Below are 20,639 nucleotides of genomic sequence, written 5' to 3' on the forward strand. Positions count from 1 at the left end.
TTAAACTTATTTTAGTGGCTTAAACTAACACAGATTTGTCATCTTGCAGTTCTGTGGGTCTGGTATAATTCCCACGAGGACTCCGTCTCAAAAATAAATAAATAAAAATAAAAAATAAAAAATACATGGATCTTATCATTTTCCCTACACCAAGTACACCATAAATTGAGAAAACATTGATTTACTTTTTTATTAATATACCATCATTTGAAAATTGATGCATATACTATATCTGACTTATTAAAGACAAATCAAAACAATTTTGAATTAGCTTGGCTTTAATTTTTCTTTTTTTTATTTTGGAAGTAATGGCCATATGTGCTTAAAAATTTATCAGACAGTCTAAAAAGAAATCTACCATTACCCCTCAAGCCCATCGCACTCTTCAAAGGAAGACATTTTCTGCATGTTTTTGCTTTTGGTTCTTTTGGGTGGTTAGTCCTGTGAATGTAAGTAATCATCTTCTGGTTTTAGATCTATCCACTTTAGTGTTAATGCTGCATGCACAGTGAAATAAACAGGTCCTTTGTGCTGCTCTATTACTTGCCAGTTTTTCTCGTTCTAGGGTTTGTGTTTGTAAAATTTATATATATATAAAGACAGGGTCTCACTGTGTTGCCCAGGCTGGTCTCAAACACCTGGGCTTAAGCGGTCTTCCCACCTTGGCCTCCCAAAGTGCTGGGATTATAGGTGTGAGCCACCACACCCAAACTATAAAATTTGTATTAGACAAATGTAACTATAATCAAGTCTTTCATGCTTTATCTACAGGTTGATTCCAAAAGTTGAATACTAACAAAGAGCATTTCCATTGTTAAGCTGTTTTTCACTCTGTAACTAAGTGGTGTGGTTGGATGAATAATGAAGAGAATATAATCCTCTGTCATTTAAACTTTGCTTTTGGAAATTTTAATGTTAATACTGGATTCTCCTTTTTAAAGAGTCCACCTTTACAATTCATAGAGGGAAAAATCATTTCAACTTTTTTTTTTTTTTTTTTTTGAGACAAAATCTTGCTCTATCACCTAGGCTGGAGTGCAGTGGCATGATCTGGGCTCACTGCAACCTCCGCCTCCCAAGTTCAAGCGATTCTCATGCCTCAGCCTCCCAAGTAGCTGGGATCACAGGCACCCACCACCACGCCTGGCTAATTTTTGTATTTTTAGTAGAGAAGGGGTTTTGCCATGTTGGCCCTTGAACCCCTGGCCTCAAGTGATCTGCCTGCCTCGGCCTCCAAAATTGTTGGGATTACAGGCATGAGATACTGTGCCCAGCCCAGAATAATGTTTTTAATCGTGCAGAATCAAGCACTATGGAAACTATGTTGAAATGCAGGTGCTGTCTTTGAGACCCTGATAGCAGTGTCTTCCACAGTGTAGCAAGTGTGTGAGCTTTTACTTTTGGAATGGTATCTCGAATGGTTTCTTTTTTTTTTTTGAGATGGAGTGTCACTCTGTTGTCCAGGCTGGAGTGCTGTGGCGCGATCTCAGTTCACTGCAATCTCTGCCTCCCGGGTTCAAGCAATTCTCCTGCCTCAGCCTCCTGAGTAGCTGGGATTACAGGCATGCACCACCATGCCTGGCTAATTTTTGTATTTTCAGTAGAGACAGGGTTTCACCCTGTTGGTCAGGCTGGTCTCAAACTCCTGACCTCGTGATTCACTTGCCTCGGCCTCCCAAAGTGCTGGGATTACAGACGTGAGCCACCGCACCCAGCCTTGAATGGTTTCTTTAGTTTTTTGAGAACTCTATGAATTGTGATCTTGCTTATTAGAATATTATTCATGTCTTTGTTTATATAACACTAATATATAGCATTTTTTCTGTGTGCGAGTTTTGGAAGTGGTGAGTACACTTAAACATAAAAACATACTTTAGATTTTTGAAAACTTTTTTCTTCCCAGTACGTAGGGAAATCGACACTCTTAATGAACGTTTAGCTGCTGAAGGACAAGCGATTGATGGAGCAGAGCTGAGTAAGGGCCAACTCAAAACAAAAGGTAAGGTGAATTCCCATGAAAGTCTTGTCCTGCAGATTATATATGCAGGAAATTTGGAATTTAGTGAAGGATGCTGGCTGGTTTGCGTTTTGCTGTCAGCAGACCTCGAACTATCTAATTCAGGTGTGGGTCTAGGAGAATAAGGAGCTCGGTTCTTGTTCCTGTTCTGCCATGGCTCTGTGTCACTAGGGTCAAACGAGCCTTTCTGGGCCCCCTTTCTTCCTGTGCAAGACACAAGACCCATTTGCGAGGCTGTAGGTCTTTGACTGTGTGATTGTGTTTGATTGTTACTCTCTGTCCCTGCAGCCAGTCACAGCACCAGCCAGCTCTCCCAGAAACTGAAGACCACTTACAAGGCTTCCACCAGCAAGGTATGCAGGCCACTGGCTCTTGAGCCATCGTGTGCTGGTTAAGGTGTGCAGATGTGTACTTTAAGTTGTTTATTTTCCAATTAGAAAGGCATAGCAGAAAAAGATAAATGGTTTTAAGGGAAATTTAGTTTTTTAAAGGAATGTCCTGGCTGGGCATGGTGGCTCATGCCTGTAATCCCAGCACTTTGGGAGGCTGAGGTGGGTGGATCACTTGAGGTCAGGAGTTTGAGACCAGCTTGGACAACATGGTGAAACCCTGTCTCTACTAAAAATACAAAAATTAGCTGGGCGTGGTGGCGGGTGCCTGTAATCCCAGCTACTTGAGAGGCTGAGGCATGAGAATCGCTTAAGCCTGGGAGGTGGAGGTTGCAGTGAGCCGAGCTTACACCACCGCACTCTAGCCTGGGCAACAGAGCGAGATTCCGACTCCAAAAAAAAAAAAAAAGAATGTCACTATGCAGGCATTTACATAGTAGCTTACCCTAGTACCTACAGGGATTAATATATGATGTATTAGTAAATATATTGTCTTTAGAGGGAATATATAATTTCTGTTGTTAATTGGCTTAATATAAAGGGTCTGAATTTGGAGGAAGCTAATAAATAGGTACAAATTAGTGAAAATTATGTTCTGAGCTAAAGTTACATTTTAGTTCATTATGTTCTTTCCCTCATTTTCGTAAGTGTGATCAGGAAGTGAAGGTCTGTCTCTGAGGCAAATAGGGATGTTCATGGTGTTTTGCATTTTCTTAAAGTATCTCGTGCTGACCTTCTTAAAGTGGAAAGGGTTTAATTGTTTGGGAATTCATTTGTCTGTGATGGATTACTATCAAGTGATATTTTGAGGTAATTTTGTATGCATCTGTACTTTGGCATATTTCAAGGATACAGAAGATAAATTGAAATTTTCAGTGATCTTGCTATGATGGTGTAAGTAGTTCTTGTTAGCTTTTTATTTTTCCAATTTGTTTCCTTGAGTTTAAAGTTAATTCAGCATGACATCTATAGTAAGATTAACTGCAATTAATAGAGCAAATTTAGTCCTTCTGCCGTTTGTCCTCACTTGATAGTCTTTGGTAATTCTTTGTTATTCAAAAGAAAATCTGAAATTGTTGGTATTTTCTACTGTACTTTCCTTTGATAACATCTAGAATGTAAGTTGCTAATTTATTTGATTTTTTTTGGCCATGTAATGTCTAGCTTATACTTACAAGTTTTGAACTTTTTAATAAATTAACTTGAAGCTTTTTCTTCATAATGAAGTGTGAAATTATGTTCTTCCTCATTTAATTTCTTTTTACATTATCTTGGATTATGTTGCTTTTTCTGGTGTGTACAGTTGTATATATACAATGTATGGTCTTGGAATTCCAAAACTTTCTCATTATTACTGAAGTAGAGGAAGAAATGATTATATAAAGTTGTCCTTTACCATGAGCAGTAAAAAATAAGATTTGGACAAGGGTAAGGATAAGTATAGTAATGCTTTGCTTTAAAAAATGTATTAGAGATATTTAAAGCCCAGTCATTTTAGGTACTAGAAATTCATCTGAATTTATAAGAAGCATATTACTAATGATCTTTATAGACTTTGCACACTGCCCGTACCCATTGTAAAAAATAACTATGAAAATATAAGACATCTGAAGATTGAAGAAATAATTTGGTAACAGAATATATTCTGATTCGTACTACAGTGTGGATTCTTGGTGCCAAAGCTAAGCATGAATGCAACAAGAAAAAGGCTACAGTCTAGCTTTATTACTTTCCCTCCTTCTGACCCAGAGCCACGAAAAGCAAGTAACGTGCCTGGTGGGATAGCGGGAACACAAAAGTGTGTTACGTGAACGCAGAAGAGGTTTTTCCCCTTCCTGGGTGGCTAATGAGATTTCTGATGCCTACGGGGGAGGGAAGTGAGGAAGTCTAACCTGCAGCCCACTTTAAAGAAACTTATAAAAATCAGAAAGGGCTTTTTCCACAAAGAAAGACACTTATCTTCTCAAAAATATTTGCAAACATTTTCACAACCGTGCTTTAGATTGCGCCGCAGTTCAAACGATCTGGGATGACGGGCGTGAGCGTCAGTCTGCGGCTTCATTCTGCTGCTTTTCTGTTATGAACGTTCCCTCTAAGTAATTCAGTCTGTTTTGTTGGGCCTCTTGGTAATGACGACTAAGTCAGCTTTTCTAAGGAAAAAGAGTTAAGGTAATAGATGGTCAAAGTGCAGTGGGCATTTTGGAAGCAACACATGAGAAAATATTTGAAAATGGCACATGATCCCCTGCACAGCTCCAGCAGCACAGCTCCAGCAGCAGTGCAGTCGGAGCCTCTGGGAAGGAGCCACTCTGTTCTTACCCTGCGAATGGAGCAGGTGAAGAATGTAACTCTAGTAGTTTGTTTCTTATAATACTGTTATTAATGTTAGAAGTGGTGAGAGATTTGGAAAATGAAATTTACGACAATACTGTTACTTATGTTAGAAATGGTGAGAGGCCTGGAAAATGAAATTTACTACAATACGGTTATTAATGTTAGAAATGGTGAGAGACTTGGAAAGTGAAATTTACCACAGCTTATTATGGTGGGAGGTTGTGTGTGTCCTTTAATTTCACTCCCTCCTAAAATGTTACAATATTATTTAACATCTGAATGACACTTTCTGTAAGCAAAAGCATCTCCCGTGTTGTGGAGGCATAATTTTCCTGGATTGAATAGGATATTAGTGTTCAGAAAGAAAAGAGGATAATGATGGGTTTGAGGTTGAACAAGTGCTTTTGCAATTCCTGTGACCAGTTGCAGTGGAAGTTCTTTCTGTTACTGGTGAAAATGTTGGCCTCTTCCTCAGCCTTTTATATCACTGTATCCGAGGAGAATAACTCGAGGGTGCGGACCCAAATCCATGTGACAGTGGGTTGTGCTTTCATGGTCTTAGGAAGAATGAATTTAGATGTGTTTTTCAGGGCTATGCCAAATCAGTGTTTAAAACAAGTTGTGTAATGCCACTGATTTTAGTTCTTCACTTAGTTTTTTTGTTTTATTCTGAAAAGTCTACATTATTCTGATTTACTTAACAGCTGGACAGCTGTTTTCTTACTGAAGAAAAATTTAAAAAGCAAACTCTGCAGAAATCGTTGCGTTGAATTAGTTTCTTCCTCACTCACTTCATATTTTTCCTGACAAGAGGGCATGAGAACTGTCTGCTGTGTGTGTCGTCATTCGAGACGATGCCTTTCTGTGGTCCGTGATGTGTTCGCATTGTCTCCTGCTGGGCTGAGCATGTCCAAAAGGCCAGGGGCCCACGGCCGCGCTGCCCTGCATCCTCATAGCTGGTGCCTGTTCTGAGCGAGCGCCAAGTCTCGGGCAAACCGGCACACCTATTAGTGTCGTCTTTTGATTCCTCCCCACCACAGGCTTTTTTTACACTTGATGATACGTGGTTGGTGTTAATTCTCAAAAACAGCAAAATGTGAACATGTACAGCGATCAGTGTCATTAGCTAAAGTTAAGGGTTTGGGATGTCCTTCCTGACTTTTTTGTGTCTGAGTGGCTAGCTAACGATTTGTTTTTTTTAAGAATTTGGAAATTTTGTCTCATGGTTTGGGTTTGGGGGAGAGGACCTGAAACACCTAAATCCACCCTTCTGCAGTGAGACCTTCCATGCCTGGCTGCCAGACTGAGGTGGGGGAGCCTGCACAGGTCGCCGTGAGAGCTGCACGCATTCTCTGTGATAGGAGCTGAACCCGCCACTCTTTCCACACAGGGCGTTTCAGCTCACACTTGCGCTGTGTTCCTTGATGCTTTAACTGTCCTAGTCAGTGATTTGTGCATTTTCCAAGACGTCTTTTTCGTTTTCTCTTTCTTGACTTAGAAAAATTTACTTCAGTAAATTGTTTCACAAGACTCCCCATCTCGGTTTCAGATTGTCTCCAGCTTTAAGACCACGACATCGAGAGCTGCCTGCCAGCTCGTGAAGGAGTACATCGGCCACCGGGACGGAATCTGGGATGTCAGCGTGGCCAAGACACAGCCAGTGGTGCTCGGGACTGCATCAGCCGGTGAGTCGCACACGGACCTGGCCAGCCTGCGGAAGCATGGCTGTGCCTAATCCCTGAGAGATGGACATTCACTTTTCTGTGGCAGAGGAACCCTAGATGCAAAAGCGTCATGGAGGAGTCAGTGGAACCCACACATTAGCCCTTGGTGATGCTTAGTGCTGTGGCCTGAAGTCCTGCATTCCGTAGCCTCGTGGGAGGGTGTGCAGCTGCACCTTGCATTCTGTGGTCCCGTGGGTGGGTGTCCAGCTGCATCCTGCATTCCATGCTCCCATGAATAGATGTGCATCTGCACCCTGTCTTTTCCAGGTCCCCATGGGTAGGGCGTTGCAACTCACGGTGAACCAAGCATCTGAGGAAAGAAATACTTGTTTGGAATGGATTTAACTTAAACGTGTTGAGGAATCAGTATTCCAATTATTTGTTTTCTTTTTCTTATTTGAGACGGAGTCTCGCTCTGTTGCCCAGGCTGGAGTGCAGTGGTGCAATCTCGGCTCACTGCAACCTCTGCCACCTCCCGGGTTCAAGCGATTCTCCTGCCTCAGCCTTCCAAGTAGCTGGGATTACAGGTGCCTGCCACCACGCCCGGCTAATTTTTTTTTTTTTTTGTATTTTTAGTAGAGGCGGGGTTTCACCGTTTAGCCAGGATGGTCTTGATCTCCTGACCTTGTGATCCGCCCGCCTTGGGCTCCGAAAGTGTTGGGATTACAGGTGTGAGCCATCGTGCCTGGCCCTCTTTTTCTTATCCACAGCCAAGTGTGTTTCTGATTTGTGGATGTATTTGACTTTTTTCCCACAAGTGGAGTAAAGTTGAGGGACGGGACTTTGGTACTCACTGAAAGTGAACACTACCTGGGCACGTAGCCAGCAGTGGAGGCTGATGGCCTCCCCCAGCAGGTGTTTGCCCACAGAATCACAGGGGCAGAGTGTGGAAAGTGACCCATTGTTTTCTCTGAAAAAAGATATTTTATGAAAGCTATCTAAGGTGGCATAATACCCCTTGAGATAAAAATTGCTCAAATTACAAATGGTGCTCATTGAAAATGCCGTCCCAGCTTGTGAGACGTTAATCACTCACTGGACTCTGCTTTTTAGAGGCAGAAGTGAATGTGATAAACCACTTGAATAGCAAAGAAAGTTCTTGCTTCTCCTTTGAAACTGTTTTCATGGATGAGCGCCTTGGATTGCTTTGGAAATCATAGTTTTAAAGAATAAAAAGGTCCTTTCTGATATTTCCGAAATTTCATTTGGCTAATTGGTGCTTATTTCTCAGATTTTCCCATTAAATCTACTTAAAAAAATAATGGCTATAAGAGAAAGACCCAAAGATCCAAAGACATGCTTATCTCAACAGTTGTAACTGGATTTGGATGCTGTTTGAATTTGAACTCTGGGAGATGTTCTGGAACATTTTAATACTTTAATAAAATAATGAAACTGTGATGGGAACGACCTCTGTCTGTCATTTTCCAGCAGGATGCAGCCAGCCTGATAGTAAAGTAGGAAATCGAGTCTCTGCTTGTCCGTTAGCTGACTTCATGGCCTCAGACGGGTCACAGCTTCTCCCATTTGGGAAATGTTTTCTTTGATCAATTGAAGCATACAGAGTAATAGAATCAAAGGTGGAAGAGATATCAGTGGTCGTGTAATTTCCCATTTTTAGAGTATTTGTCTTATTCTTTCATTTGAAAAACTATAAACTGATGATAGTTAAGTTCCGACTTCTTCATTTCCATCTTGCAGATCACACGGCTTTGCTGTGGAGCATAGAGACAGGGAAGTGCCTAGTCAAGTACGCAGGCCACGTGGGCTCAGGTAAGCACTGCCTAAGGAGTGCTGTAGCCAGAGGCCATTGCCTTCTCCAGTGTGTTTTTAAAATCGTGCATGATAAAGCCAGCTGCTACTGTGTAGGAAGCCTTACTGGTTCGGTTGTCAGGGGACAGTGTGGTCTGTTCAGAGACTGGGATAACTCTGTCTTGAGCTTGTATGGGCTCAATAACAGGGAAAAGCTTAACTCCCTAAACAACGTACATATCATGTTAGTCTGCATTTTATTTAATGTTGTATATAACCCATATGTAGGAAATTTTATAACTGAAATGTGTGCGTTATTTTTCACAAAATACATACCTGTTTTAGAGGTTTACTTTTGATGTAGTGATAACTTGGATGTATTCAATAAAGGATACTCCATGAATGTGCTTGCGTGCCCGTAGTGAATGCTGTCCACGTAGTTAACGCTGTCCACGTAGTTAACGCTGTCCACGTAGTGAACGCTGTGCACGTAGTTAACGCTGTCCACGTAGTTAACACTGTCCACTTAGTGAACGCGTCCACGTAGCTCTTTTCTGCCTTTTCACTTAGAGCTGTGTGTGTACCAGTTTCCTGACCAGACTTTGTTTCTGTTTCCTCTCGCACGTGCTGTGTGGTTCCTTCCCCCGCAGTGCCCTCTTCACCTGCCCACTCGCCCTCCCTCACACCCTCCACGCTGCCAGGCTGAGAGGTGGCATCGCCTGTGTGCACAGAGGGACAGGTGTGGGTGGGGCCCGTGGCTCTGAGCGCCTGTCTGCCTGTCCCCAGGGCCCTGATGAGCTGTGGAGCCTTCCCCTCCCCTTTCCCAGGACCTCCTCTCCTTCGGCCATTCCTGCTGTCACCGTGTCTTCTCTTTCTTGCCCTGGACATTTCCCCTTAGTGTGTAGACAGGCTGGCGCCTTTCCCGTGTTAGACCCCCTCCTCCGTGCTGCCTTCTTACCTGTCTTCCTCCCCTGGCATCCCACAGACTGGCTGGGGTGCCACAGTGTCACCTGCAGTTTTCTAGCAGTGCCTGGCGTGTGTGTGATTGGTGCTCAAATGTAGAGCAAAACGCTGTTAGAGGAATGAGTGCTGTATTCTGTTTCCTCATTCAAATTTCCTCTTCAGAAACGTTAAAAAAATTAAATATATGTGCATAGGTTAAAAGCTTAAGACTTGAAAATCGAAATGACTCCTTGATCCCTGGGCTACAGAATGGATGTTGTGTTAGTAGGCATGAAATCAGCATTCATCTTGTACATCTCCATCAGAGCTCTTGGGTGAGCAGGTGCATTGTCAATGAGCCAGTTGTATTATGATAGGTGTAGGTCTTAATGGTAGGCTTAAAATACTCAGTCAACAATGCTGTCATCACATGTACTGTCATCCATGCTTTGTTGTTCCATTTATGGAGGACAGGTAGAGGAGATGTAGCGTAATTCTTAAGGGCCCTGGGATTTTTGGAATGGCAAGTGAGCATTGACTTCAGCTGAAAGTCACCAGCCGCATTCGCCCCTAACAAGAGTCACCCTGTCCCTTGAAGTTTCGAAGGCATGGATGTCTCCTCTCTAGCTAGGAAAGTACTAGACGGCATATTCTTCCAATATAAGGCTGTTTGTTTGCATTCAAAACCTGTTGTTTAGAGTGACCATCTTCACCAATGAGCTCAGCTGGATCTTCTGGAGAACTTGCTGCAGCTTCTCCATCAGCACTTGCTGCTTCACCTTGTACTTTTATGTTGTGGAGACGGCGTCTTAAACCTCATAAACAACTCTCTGCCAGCTTCCGGCTTTTCTTCCACAGCTCCCTCACCTCTCACAGCCCTCAGGGAACTGAAGAGTCAGGGCCCTGCTCTGAATTAGGCTGCAGCTAAAGGGAATGTTGTGGCTGGTTTAATCAGTCCCCACCACTCAAACTTCCTGTGTATCGGTGTTCTTGTCATTTGTGTGTTCACTGGAATAGCGCTCTTACTTTCCTTCGAGAACTTTTCCTTTGCATTCAGAAGTTGGCTGTTTGGTGCAAGATGCCCAGCTTTCAGCCTGTCTCAGCTTTTGACTTGCCTTCCTCACTAAGCTTAATCATTTCTAGCTTTTGATTTAAAGGGAGCAATGTGCAACTCTTCCTTGCATTGGAATACTTAAGAGGCCATTGTAGGGTTATGAATTGGCCTAATTTTTGTATTGTCTTGTCTCGGAGTAGAGAGGCCTGAGCAGAGGGAGAGATGAGAGAAAGGCTGGTTGGTGGAGCAGTCATAACTCCCACAACATTTATTGAGTAAGTTTGTGGTCTTATGTGGGTGTGGTTTGTGCCTCTCCCCAAAATGACAATGGTAGCATCAGAGATCACAGGTCACTATTAACAGATATAATAATAATGCAAAAATCCAAGGTCAAGGTGCTGGCAAAAAGAAATTAAAAAAAAAAAAAAGAAAAAGTTTGAAATATTGCAAGAATTACCAGCGTGTGTCACAGAGACATGAAGTGAACACATGCTGTTGGGAAGATCGTGGCAATTAGGTGTTCAACGCAGGGTTGCCACAAACCCTCAATTTGTAAAAAATCCAGTACCTACAAAGCACAGTAAAGTGAAGGGTAATAAAACGGGGTATGCCTGCATCCACACATAGACGTGTACATACACGCATAGTCATTTCTGTTCTCTAGAGGGGATTTAATTTTCCCTTGGCCAGCAGATAGAGTGGACGGCAAGCCTTGATTGACTTAAGGGTTGGTGGCCGGTGGGTTTCAGGCTTTAGGGGTTCTGCTGTTCCTCTCGCTTTCCCTTGTTCTAAGGGAGTTGTCCTTCAAGGGTGTGCCTTCACAGGCCCTGAGCTTTAGTTTCATCTGCCAGTCCTCTCCGTGTTAGCTCTTAGAGGCTGCTTTCTGCTTGGTGTCCGCCCTTATGCCCAGTTTAGGTGCTGTCAGTGCCTGGGGGAGGCGAGCAGCTGGCCCACTCCTTCCTGGCTGCCTCTCCTGAGGGATCCAGCCTCAGTTCCTGTCGCGGCCCCTCACGTCTGGACTGCACCCTCGCGCTGGCTGGTCTCTGTGCCTTGAGGGAGTGCCTCAGCTAGTGGGGCTTCCAGTGCTTCCCTCTGGGGCCTCTGGGCCTGGGGGCCTCAGGGCTTCCATGATGACTTCAAGCCTTTTGTTTATTTTTTGCTGTTTATCTGCAGCTTTTATAATTAATTCCACTAGGGGGTCTGAGTGGATCCACAGAGGCTGCCTTGTCCCAGCAGGAAGAAGTCTCTTCCTGTTCTTGTGCCTGGCTTGTGTTTTTTATTGGCTTTCCGTTCTTCACGCAGGTTAATTCAACCTTCCCGTGTTCACCCACAGTTCAGCCTTCCCGTGCTCACCCGCAATTCAGCCTTCCCGTGCTCACCCGCAATTCAGCCTTCCCGTGCTCACCCGCAATTCAGCCTTCCCGTGCTCACCCGCAATTCAGCCTTCCCGTGCTCACCCGCAATTCAGCCTTCCCGTGCTCACCCGCAATTCAGCCTTCCCGTGCTCACCCGCAATTCAACCTTCCCGTGCTCACCCGCAATTCAACCTTCCCGTGCTCACCCGCAATTCAGCCTTCCCGTGCTCACCCGCAATTCAGCCTTCCCGTGCTCACCCGCAATTCAGCCTTCCCGTGCTCACCCGCAATTCAGCCTTCCCGTGCTCACCCGCAATTCAGCCTTCCCGTGCTCACCCGCAATTCAGCCTTCCCGTGCTCACCCGCAATTCAGCCTTCCCGTGCTCACCCGCAATTCAGCCTTCCCGTGCTCACCCGCAATTCAGCCTTCCCGTGCTCACCCGCAATTCAGCCTTCCCGTGCTCACCCGCAATTCAGCCTTCCCGTGCTCACCCGCAATTCAGCCTTCCCGTGCTCACCCGCAATTCAGCCTTCCCGTGCTCACCCGCAATTCAGCCTTCCCGTGCTCACCCGCAATTCAGCCTTCCCGTGCTCACCCGCAATTCAGCCTTCCCGTGCTCACCCGCAATTCAGCCTTCCCGTGCTCACCCGCAATTCAGCCTTCCCGTGCTCACCCGCAGTTCAGCCTTCCCGTGCTCACCCGCAGTTCAGCCTTCCCGTGCTCACCCGCAGTTCAGCCTTCCCGTGCTCACCCGCAGTTCAGCCTTCCCGTGCTCACCCGCAGTTCAGCCTTCCCGTGCTCACCCGCAGTTCAGCCTTCCCGTGCTCACCCGCAGTTCACCCTTCCCGTGCTCACCCGCAGTTCAGCCTTCCCGTGCTCACCCGCAGTTCAACCTTCCCGTGCTCACCCGCAGTTCAACCTTCCCGTGCTCACCCGCAGTTCAACCTTCCCGTGCTCACCCGCAGTTCAACCTTCCCGTGCTCACCCGCAGTTCAACCTTCCCGTGCTCACCCGCAGTTCAGCCTTCCCGTGCTCACCCGCAGTTCAGCCTTCCCGTGCTCACCCGCAGTTCAGCCTTCCCGTGCTCACCCGCAGTTCAGCCTTCCCGTGCTCACCCGCAGTTCAGCCTTCCCGTGCTCACCCGCAGTTCAGCCTTCCCGTGCTCACCCGCAGTTCAGCCTTCCCGTGCTCACCCGCAGTTCAGCCTTCCCGTGCTCACCCGCAGTTCAGCCTTCCCGTGCTCACCCGCAGTTCAGCCTTCCCGTGCTCACCCGCAGTTCAGCCTTCCCGTGCTCACCCGCAGTTCAGCCTTCCCGTGCTCACCCGCAGTTCAGCCTTCCCGTGCTCACCCGCAGTTCAGCCTTCCCGTGCTCACCCGCAGTTCAGCCTTCCCGTGCTCACCCGCAGTTCAGCCTTCCCGTGCTCACCCGCAGTTCAGCCTTCCCGTGCTCACCCGCAATTCAGCCTTCCCGTGCTCACCCACTCACCGTCACCATCTGCTCTTCTGGCCTCCAGTATTCGGTGTCGACTCTTCGCTCTTTAGTTCGTCTCTTTAGTTCTTTCTTTGTGGGTCTGTGCCTGTTTCTTCCAGGATGCCTCCTGCATTTAGAGAGGTGTCGGAGAGGGGAGAAGACGCCTGTGTTTCTGGCACGCTGTCGTGTTGCGTGTGTCTCTCCTCTTCCTCCTGGGGACTTGTGTTTGTGTTTTTCCACTAGGGGATTTTTCTTTTTTTGAGACGGAGTCTCACTCTGTCCGCCCAGGCTGAAGTGCAGTGGTGCGAACTCCATTTGCTGCAACGTCCGCCTCCCACGTTGAAATGATTCTCCTGCTTCAGCCTCCCGAGTAGCTGGGATTACCACGCCTGGCTAAATTTTGTATTTTTTTAAAATTTATTTTTAATTAATTTATTTTTTGAGATGGAGTCTTGCTCTGTCACCAGGCTGGAGTGCAGTGGTAGGATCTCGGCTCACTGCAACTTCCGCATCCCTGGTTCAAAGGATTCTCCTGCTTCGGCCTCCCGAGTAGCTGGGAGTACAGGCACATGCCACCACGCCCAGCTAAGTTTTGTATTTTTAGTAGACATGGGGGTTTCACCATGTTGGTCAAGCTGGTCTTGAACTCCTGACCTCAGAGGATCCACCTGCCTCGGCCTCCCAAAGTGTTGGGATTATAGGTGTGAGCCACCGTGCCCGGCCTGGAGATGTTTTGATCTCTTAAGTTGACCTAACTAAAGGGAGTGGTGGGGCTGGTGGGAGTTGAATCAGTACAACTCTACAAGGAGATGGTCTTGACCCTGAATCACACTCTGCCTCTTTCCTCTTGGGTCCTCTGAGCACAATGCCCAATAGCAGACTCCCCGCTCTGGCCCCCAGGAGAGGAAAATGGGTGAGGGTCCCAGTTTCACTGTGTCTGCGCCTCTCAGAGGCAGAGGTGACACTGGTGGCAGAGGTTGTTGTCCCCTTTGTTCTTCTCTCTTTAGATTTCAGCTTAAATTTTATGACAGTTAAATGTGCATGTGATGGAAAGAGCCAGTGCCTTTGACACTGGATGAAGGGTAGCCATGGCTGGCATCCCCGTTTCTGCTCCCCTCGTGGCCACTGTGGATTGGGTCAGGTGGCCATGGATTCTGCTGCCGCGCCTTTAAATCATGGCTCACTTGCTGCCCCGGCCTTCCTGCTCCAGCCGGCCTGTTGACCGTCCACTATGGAAGGTGACCGGGGGTGATTGAGCTCTCTCGAGGGCCTCGTTATACAGGCGTGGTTTTCATCCTAACCCCAACGTGATTCTGTGCCGATTTTGTAAGATCAGGGGTCAGTTTTCACATTATTTTGCCTGGGTGAGCAGTGCTGCGAAGCAACTGCCTCCACAGCTCCCGTCACCATGTGCCTGTCCTACCCCTCCTTCTGTGGTGCGGTGCCTTCCACCCACACCTCACAGTGGCCCAGCTTCGTTTACCTCACAGTGGCCCAGCTTCGTTTGTGATTAGCTGAGGGTTGGGATAGACATAATAAAGTGAAAATTGATGATTGATCTTACCAAAATTTCTCATTGAAATTGGAAGCATTAATACTATTTGTTAGTGGTTCTAGTGATCGTTTGGTTTTAGCTCCATTGAGTGCTTAAGTTTATTGCTTATAAGTGTACACGGTTTCCACCAGTTTTTCCCACAGTTATCTGTATTTTAATATTAATAATGAGGCTATCTTCTAGCATTTTTCATTTAGTTCCTTAAAAAAATATAATTCTAATGGTATAGCTACCAACATTTTGTTAAGGAGATAACCTATTCAGATGTGGTAAAATTTCCTATATGTTCTACGTTAGGGACATGCATTTTCTTCACAAGGGGTGGAAATAAGTGTTAGTGTCCCCAGAGTGACACGAGTCAGCTCTTTGCTCTGCTGACTGGTGCTGACTGACGGTAGCTCACCCCATCCCAATTCCTGTCGTTTGCTTCGGGAAGATCCCAGGTGGGCAGTGTGGGCTCCAGACTAGGTCAGGCCTGTGGAGCCGGGCTCTGTGTTCAATGCTGGCATTTATGTGTGTGCTTGTGGTCTTGCTGACCACATGTCAAGCTATTCTGTCTACATTCAAGACAGGAGCAAGGGGGAAGGTGAAGTGCCAGGGTCTCCTGCTCCTTTTTCAAGAAAATGATAGCTTCCTCAGACCTCTGGCCGGGTGCGGTGGCTCACGCCTGTAATCCCAGCACTTTGGGAGGCTGAGGTTGGCAGGAGTTTGAGGCCAGCCTGGGCGACATGGCAAGACCCTGTCTCTACTAAAAATACAAAAGACCGTGTCTCTACTAAAAATACAAAAGACCCTGTCTTTTTTTTTTTTGAGACGGAATCTCGCTCTGTCGCCCAGGCTGGAGTGCAGTGGCTCGCGATCTTGGCTCACTGCAAGCTCCGCCCCCCTGGGTTTATGCCATTCTCCTGCCTCAGCCTCCCAAGTAGCTGGGACTACAGGCGCCCGCCACAGTGCCCAGCTAATTTTTTGTATTTTTAGTAGAGACGGGGTTTCACCATGGTCTCGATCTCCTGACCTCATGATCTGCCCGCCTCGGCCTCCCAAAGTGCGGTATTACAGGCATGAGCCACTGCGTCTGGCCCGACCCTGTCTTTACTAAAAATGGCAAGACCCTGTCTCTACTAAAAATACAAAGAAACCCTAAACTAGTCAGGTGTGGTGGTACATTCTTATGTCCCAGCTACTTGGGAGGCTAAGGTGGGAGGATCACCTGAGTCTTGAAGGTCAAAGCTGTAGTGAGCTGAGATCGTGCCATTGCATTCCAGCCTAGGCAACCAGAGTGAGACCCTATCTCACAAAAAAAAAAAAAAAAAAAAAAGAAGACCTCTGCCAAATACCCCTTTTGTAAGGAGAGTGGGAGGACATCATAGCCTGCGTAACCCAGTCGTGATTCATTCTCTGAGGCTGGCAGAGGTTATACTCTCTGGGGTCCTGGGGTCTCTACTAGTCACAGAACAGATTGGGGTCCTTAGGCTGGGAAGGAAGGCGGATGGGGCGGGGCTTATGGTAATAAATTGTGTCTGCCACACTATAATTTGTCTTCACCTGTTGTCATAATTATGTTTTCTTTTTTTTAATCCTGATTTATTTTTAGCTAAAAATGACATCTTTGTCTGTAAAAAGAACTAGATGATGAATATCCTTTTCCTGGGGTCCTAAACTGTAGCGGTTTGGTGGTTCATACCTTAGTTGTTTTTATTGTGCCTGTGTTCTAATTCACACATTTATTTATAACTTAACTGAGTGGAGGATCAAATATTGAACTCATAGTTCTTTTAATGTTGACTTTGAAATACACGCTATAGCTAATAAATGTTGATAACATGTTTTTGTCACTTTAAACCTGTTTTTATCATATTTTTATTTTGCAGTAAATTCTATCAAATTTCATCCCTCAGAGCAGTTGGCTCTCACTGGTATGTTGATTTTTTTCTTTATTGAACAAAATGATAGATGGTCTTAAAACAACTATAAATATTCCTTTCGTATCGTAGCAGAATAATCCATGGCTTTTATGAAAGTTAATCTTTAGTAGACATTTTATGAATTAAATGAGAAATGGATAAAGGAAAATACATTGAGCAGTACTTTCTAGAGACAGTAGTGGATAAGCAGTTGGATTTATTGTGAGATGAAGATGGCTTCACAGTCTTCTTGAAGCCTTTCCATGCAGCATCAGCATGTTTGCTGTTCCCCCCGCAGTTCCTGTAGATGGAGCTCCTTGAGGCCCTGTGGTTACCATTCTGTTCCCTTAGATTGTAGGGATCTGATATGGAGGAAAAGAGAAAAGTAGCACAGAGACACGGCAAGTTGCCAATGTCAGCATTTTTACTTCTTTCTGGGTAATTTATCTAACCCGTGGTAGCTTGGATTTACCATAACTTAAGAGTAGTTTTAAAAACGTGCCTGCCTTGGTCGCTTTTGGAGGGTAGCCTTACAGTACTGAGGACTCTTCCTGTGAGATTGTCAGACCCCCACAGATCCCCATGATAGCCCAGGGACATTGGTGATGATCTCGAAGGATGTGTGTAGGCTTTCAGTAGACCAGAGGTCCTTATGATTTTTCTGTAAAGGAGTAAGCAGTGAATATTTTCATCTTTGCGGGACATTCAGGCTCTGTCGCCAGTACTGAGTTCTGCTGTTGCAGCCTAAAAGCAGCGGACAGTGCACTGATGAGTGGACATGGCTGTGTCCACTTACTCACAAAAGTGGGCGGCTGTCTGGGTTTCGCCTATGGGCCAAATTGTGCTGACGCAGGAATAGAACACTGAGGTTGAGATGACTGGCCCCTTCATGCAGGTGGAGTTGTTTAAGAAGGAGCCCCAGCGACAAGTATTTCCAGTGTGTGGGATGCAGCGAGTCATGCGGTTTGGTTGGAGTTTCTATGTGAGAGAGAAATGTGGTGGGAGGGTTAGCCTGAGAGTCATTTTGAGCAGGCCCAGACCACATAGCTGACTTTCGCCTTCATACGTGTATGAAGACTAAAGCAGACAAGGAGTTTACACCTTACGAAGTTGGCGGTTTGTGGGATGATTGAAAAGGGGGCAAGGAGACTGGTAGCAATTAGATGTGTCCAAATTCAAACCAAAGGGCTGGAAAAGAGGGTGGAACCAGACACATCCAGGAACTGATGAAGACTTGGAAACATGAGGTAATGAGCATAGAGAGGGGAGAGTTAGACGAGGAAACATGAGGTAATGGGGACAGAGAGGAGAGTTAGACTTGGAAACGTGAGGTAATGGGCATAGAGAGGGGAGAGTTAGACTAGGAAACATGAGATAATGGGGATAGAGAGGAGTGTTACACTGGGAAACGTGAGGTAATGAACATGGAGAGAGGAGAGTTAGACTTGGAAACAGGAGGTAATGGGCATAGAGAAGGGAGAGTTAGACTGAGAAACGTGAGGTGATGGGGATAGCGAGGAGGGTTAGACTGGGAAACATGAGGTAATGGGTATAGAGAGGAGGGTTATACTTGGAAATGTGAGGTAATGGGCATGGAGAGAGGAGGGTTAGACTGGGAAAGATGAGGTAATGAGCATGGAGAGGGGAGGGTTAGACTGGGAAATGTGAGGTAATGAGCATGGAGAGGGGAGAGTTAGACTGGGAAACGTGAGGTGACGAGCATGGAGAGAGGAGGGTTAGACTTGGAAACGTGAGGTAATGGGCATGGAGAGAGGAGGGTTAGAGGGGAAACGTGAGGTAAGGAGCATGGAGAGAGGAGAGTTAGACTGGGAAACGTGAGGTAAGGAGCATGGAGAGAGGAGAGTTAGAGGGAAACGTGAGGTAACGGGCATGGAGAGAGGAGGGTTAGACTGGGATTGGGCATGATGTTGATTTGAGGAGGAGTTGCAAGTCCGGGCAGTACATTCATTTGCATCAAATGTGCTGCATCAGCTCAGAGCAGCTCCTTTAGAGAAGTTGGGTGGCAGTGAAGAGAAGGTGGAAGCCAGCCTGCCCGTGTGTGGGTGAGAGGTGGCCATGCTGGTGTCCGAGGCCTGTTCTGTGCCCCGCAGTGCTGTCCTTTTGTCTTTCTAATCCTCAGTCAAAGCGTTTCCTCGCAAACTGGCTGCTGAAAACAGAGCGGGACGGGAGCCGCACACATGAGCAGTGCTGATAGGTGCCTGGCCCATTGAAAGGCCGCGTGTGTGTTGAATGGATGGAGATGAGTGTCGCTTTCCCGAACATCTCAGAGTTGATTGCAGCTGTAAGTTCTGATATGATAGGGTTTCTTAGGTTAGATAGATGGAGAGGAAAATCTACTATTTGTACATTTTCTCTGAACTTCCAGGACTTTCTATGCTAAAATGAAAGGTGAAATAGTTTTATAAGTAATCATTATTTCCTCAATTTTGGACATGTACTCTATTTTCAATAGCATTATGCAGTCTCAGAAAAGAGTTATTTAAGTAAAAAGTACATTCATCTCACTAAGTGGTCACTAAGCTGGAAAGGTCTGACTGCTGCTGCTTAGCCATAGTCGTGGTGAAGAGCACATTTTACCATGGTCTGTGCCTTGGGTAATTTTCCCCGATTTCTCTCTTCAGCTTCTGGAGATCAGACTGCTCATATCTGGAGATACGCGGTGCAGCTGCCGACACCCCAGCCTGTTGCTGACACTAGTGTAAGCACCTTTCCTTACCTGCGAATGTGTAGGATGCTGATGTCTGCGAATCTGAGAATCCATTTATAATATCTGTCATGGACGGAATGTCTGTGTCCCCCCAAGTTCAGTGTTGAAGGCGTCACCCCCAGTATGGTTGAATTTGGAGATTGGGCCTCTAAGGTAGTAGTTAAGGTTCAGTGAGGTTGCTTGAGGTCCTCATAAGAGGAGACAGTGGAGAGCTCACCTGTGTTCTCAATCTCTCTGTCACTCTCCGCGTCACGTAAGAGCAGAGCCAGAGGGCGGCCGTCTGTAAGGATGAGCCTGCACCAGAACCTGAATTGGCTTGATCTTGGACTTCCAGCCTCCAGAACTGTGAGAAAATAAATGTCTGTTTTTATGCGTCGCCCGGTCTGTGGCATTTTGTTACGGCAGCCAGAGCCAACTGAGACAGATTTCAGTGCCGCAGAGTGCGGGCTGCTAAAGGAATGCCGGCAGTGTGGGCGTGGCTTCGGGACCGGGAATGGGTGCACGCTGCAGGCGTTTGCAGGGACCTGCTGGAGAAAGCCTCCATAGCTGCGAAGAGCTTGTTGGTGGAAATACGGACGTCGATGGGGACTCGGGTGAAGGCTCAGAGAGGAAAGGGGAGAGCTGGAGAGAAAGCTTCTAGCATCTCAGAGAATGTAGGTATCATAGACAGAATGTTGTGGAAAAGTGGATGTTGAAGGCCTTTCTGCTGAGGCTTAGAGGAGGCAAGGAACAGGTCACAGGGAACCGGAAGAAAGTGATCCTCATTACAAAATGGCCGAGGACTTGGCTGAGCTGAGATCCTGTGAATGAAATGTTAAAGGTGCAGCCTGGCTGCTCTCCTCGCTTATAATAAAGTGTGAAAGGACAGAGATACTCCGAAAGAGTTGTTAAGGGAAAGGGCACGAGCACTTGTAAGATTTGGGAAATTCCCAGCCTGTGCCTGTGATAAAAGAAAGAGAAAGCCGGTTCCGAAGAGCACATGCAGGGTTTGTCTGAACAGTCAGTTGACAGGGAGGCGAGTGTGGGTGGGAGCCACGGCTTTAAGCACCCACCGCAGCAGGATCCAGGACTGGAGATGGGATTATACCCAGAGACCCCGCCAGCTCGAACCAGAGGGGACACGGTGGGGACAGAATGAAGGAAGGCATCAGACTGCTGGGATTGCACAGCACAGAAACCAGAGCTGCCTGGGCGAGAACCTTTACCACCCTTCAAGATGAGGGAAGAATGCCCCTGAAGGTGATTCTGAGGTTGGCAGGGCTGCAGCTCTCACTGCAGTCCCAGGACGAGAGCCTGTTTCCTCCTTGGTTTTGAAGTGTAGGAGCCTCCTTGGTTTCAGGGCCAGGTTGCCCATGGTCCAGTGCTGTGGGGGTGGGGTTGCCAGGCTGAGCCAAGGGGGTGACGCCCCTGCC

The 20,639-nt window shown here is 46.5% G+C and overlaps 1 protein-coding gene across 4 annotated transcripts in view; it reads left to right on the forward strand.

Annotated features, from left to right (window-relative positions):
• Window positions 1–20,639, forward strand: part of WDR37 (WD repeat domain 37) — an 82,727-nt gene that overhangs the window by 21,309 nt on the left and 40,779 nt on the right. For all 4 annotated transcript variants that reach the window (XM_003827762.5, XM_008953093.5, XM_055092351.2 and 1 more), the window contains 6 exons: window positions 1,904–1,999; window positions 2,306–2,370; window positions 6,290–6,425; window positions 8,166–8,237; window positions 16,467–16,511; window positions 19,142–19,218. In XM_003827762.5, the coding sequence (XP_003827810.1) occupies window positions 1,904–1,999; window positions 2,306–2,370; window positions 6,290–6,425; window positions 8,166–8,237; window positions 16,467–16,511; window positions 19,142–19,218 (491 nt within the window). The remainder of the gene's footprint in view (window positions 1–1,903; window positions 2,000–2,305; window positions 2,371–6,289; window positions 6,426–8,165; window positions 8,238–16,466; window positions 16,512–19,141; window positions 19,219–20,639) is intronic.

The sequence above is a fragment of the Pan paniscus genome, chromosome 8, assembly GCF_029289425.2.
Source record: "Pan paniscus chromosome 8, NHGRI_mPanPan1-v2.0_pri, whole genome shotgun sequence".
Classification (NCBI taxonomy): domain Eukaryota; kingdom Metazoa; phylum Chordata; class Mammalia; order Primates; family Hominidae; genus Pan; species Pan paniscus.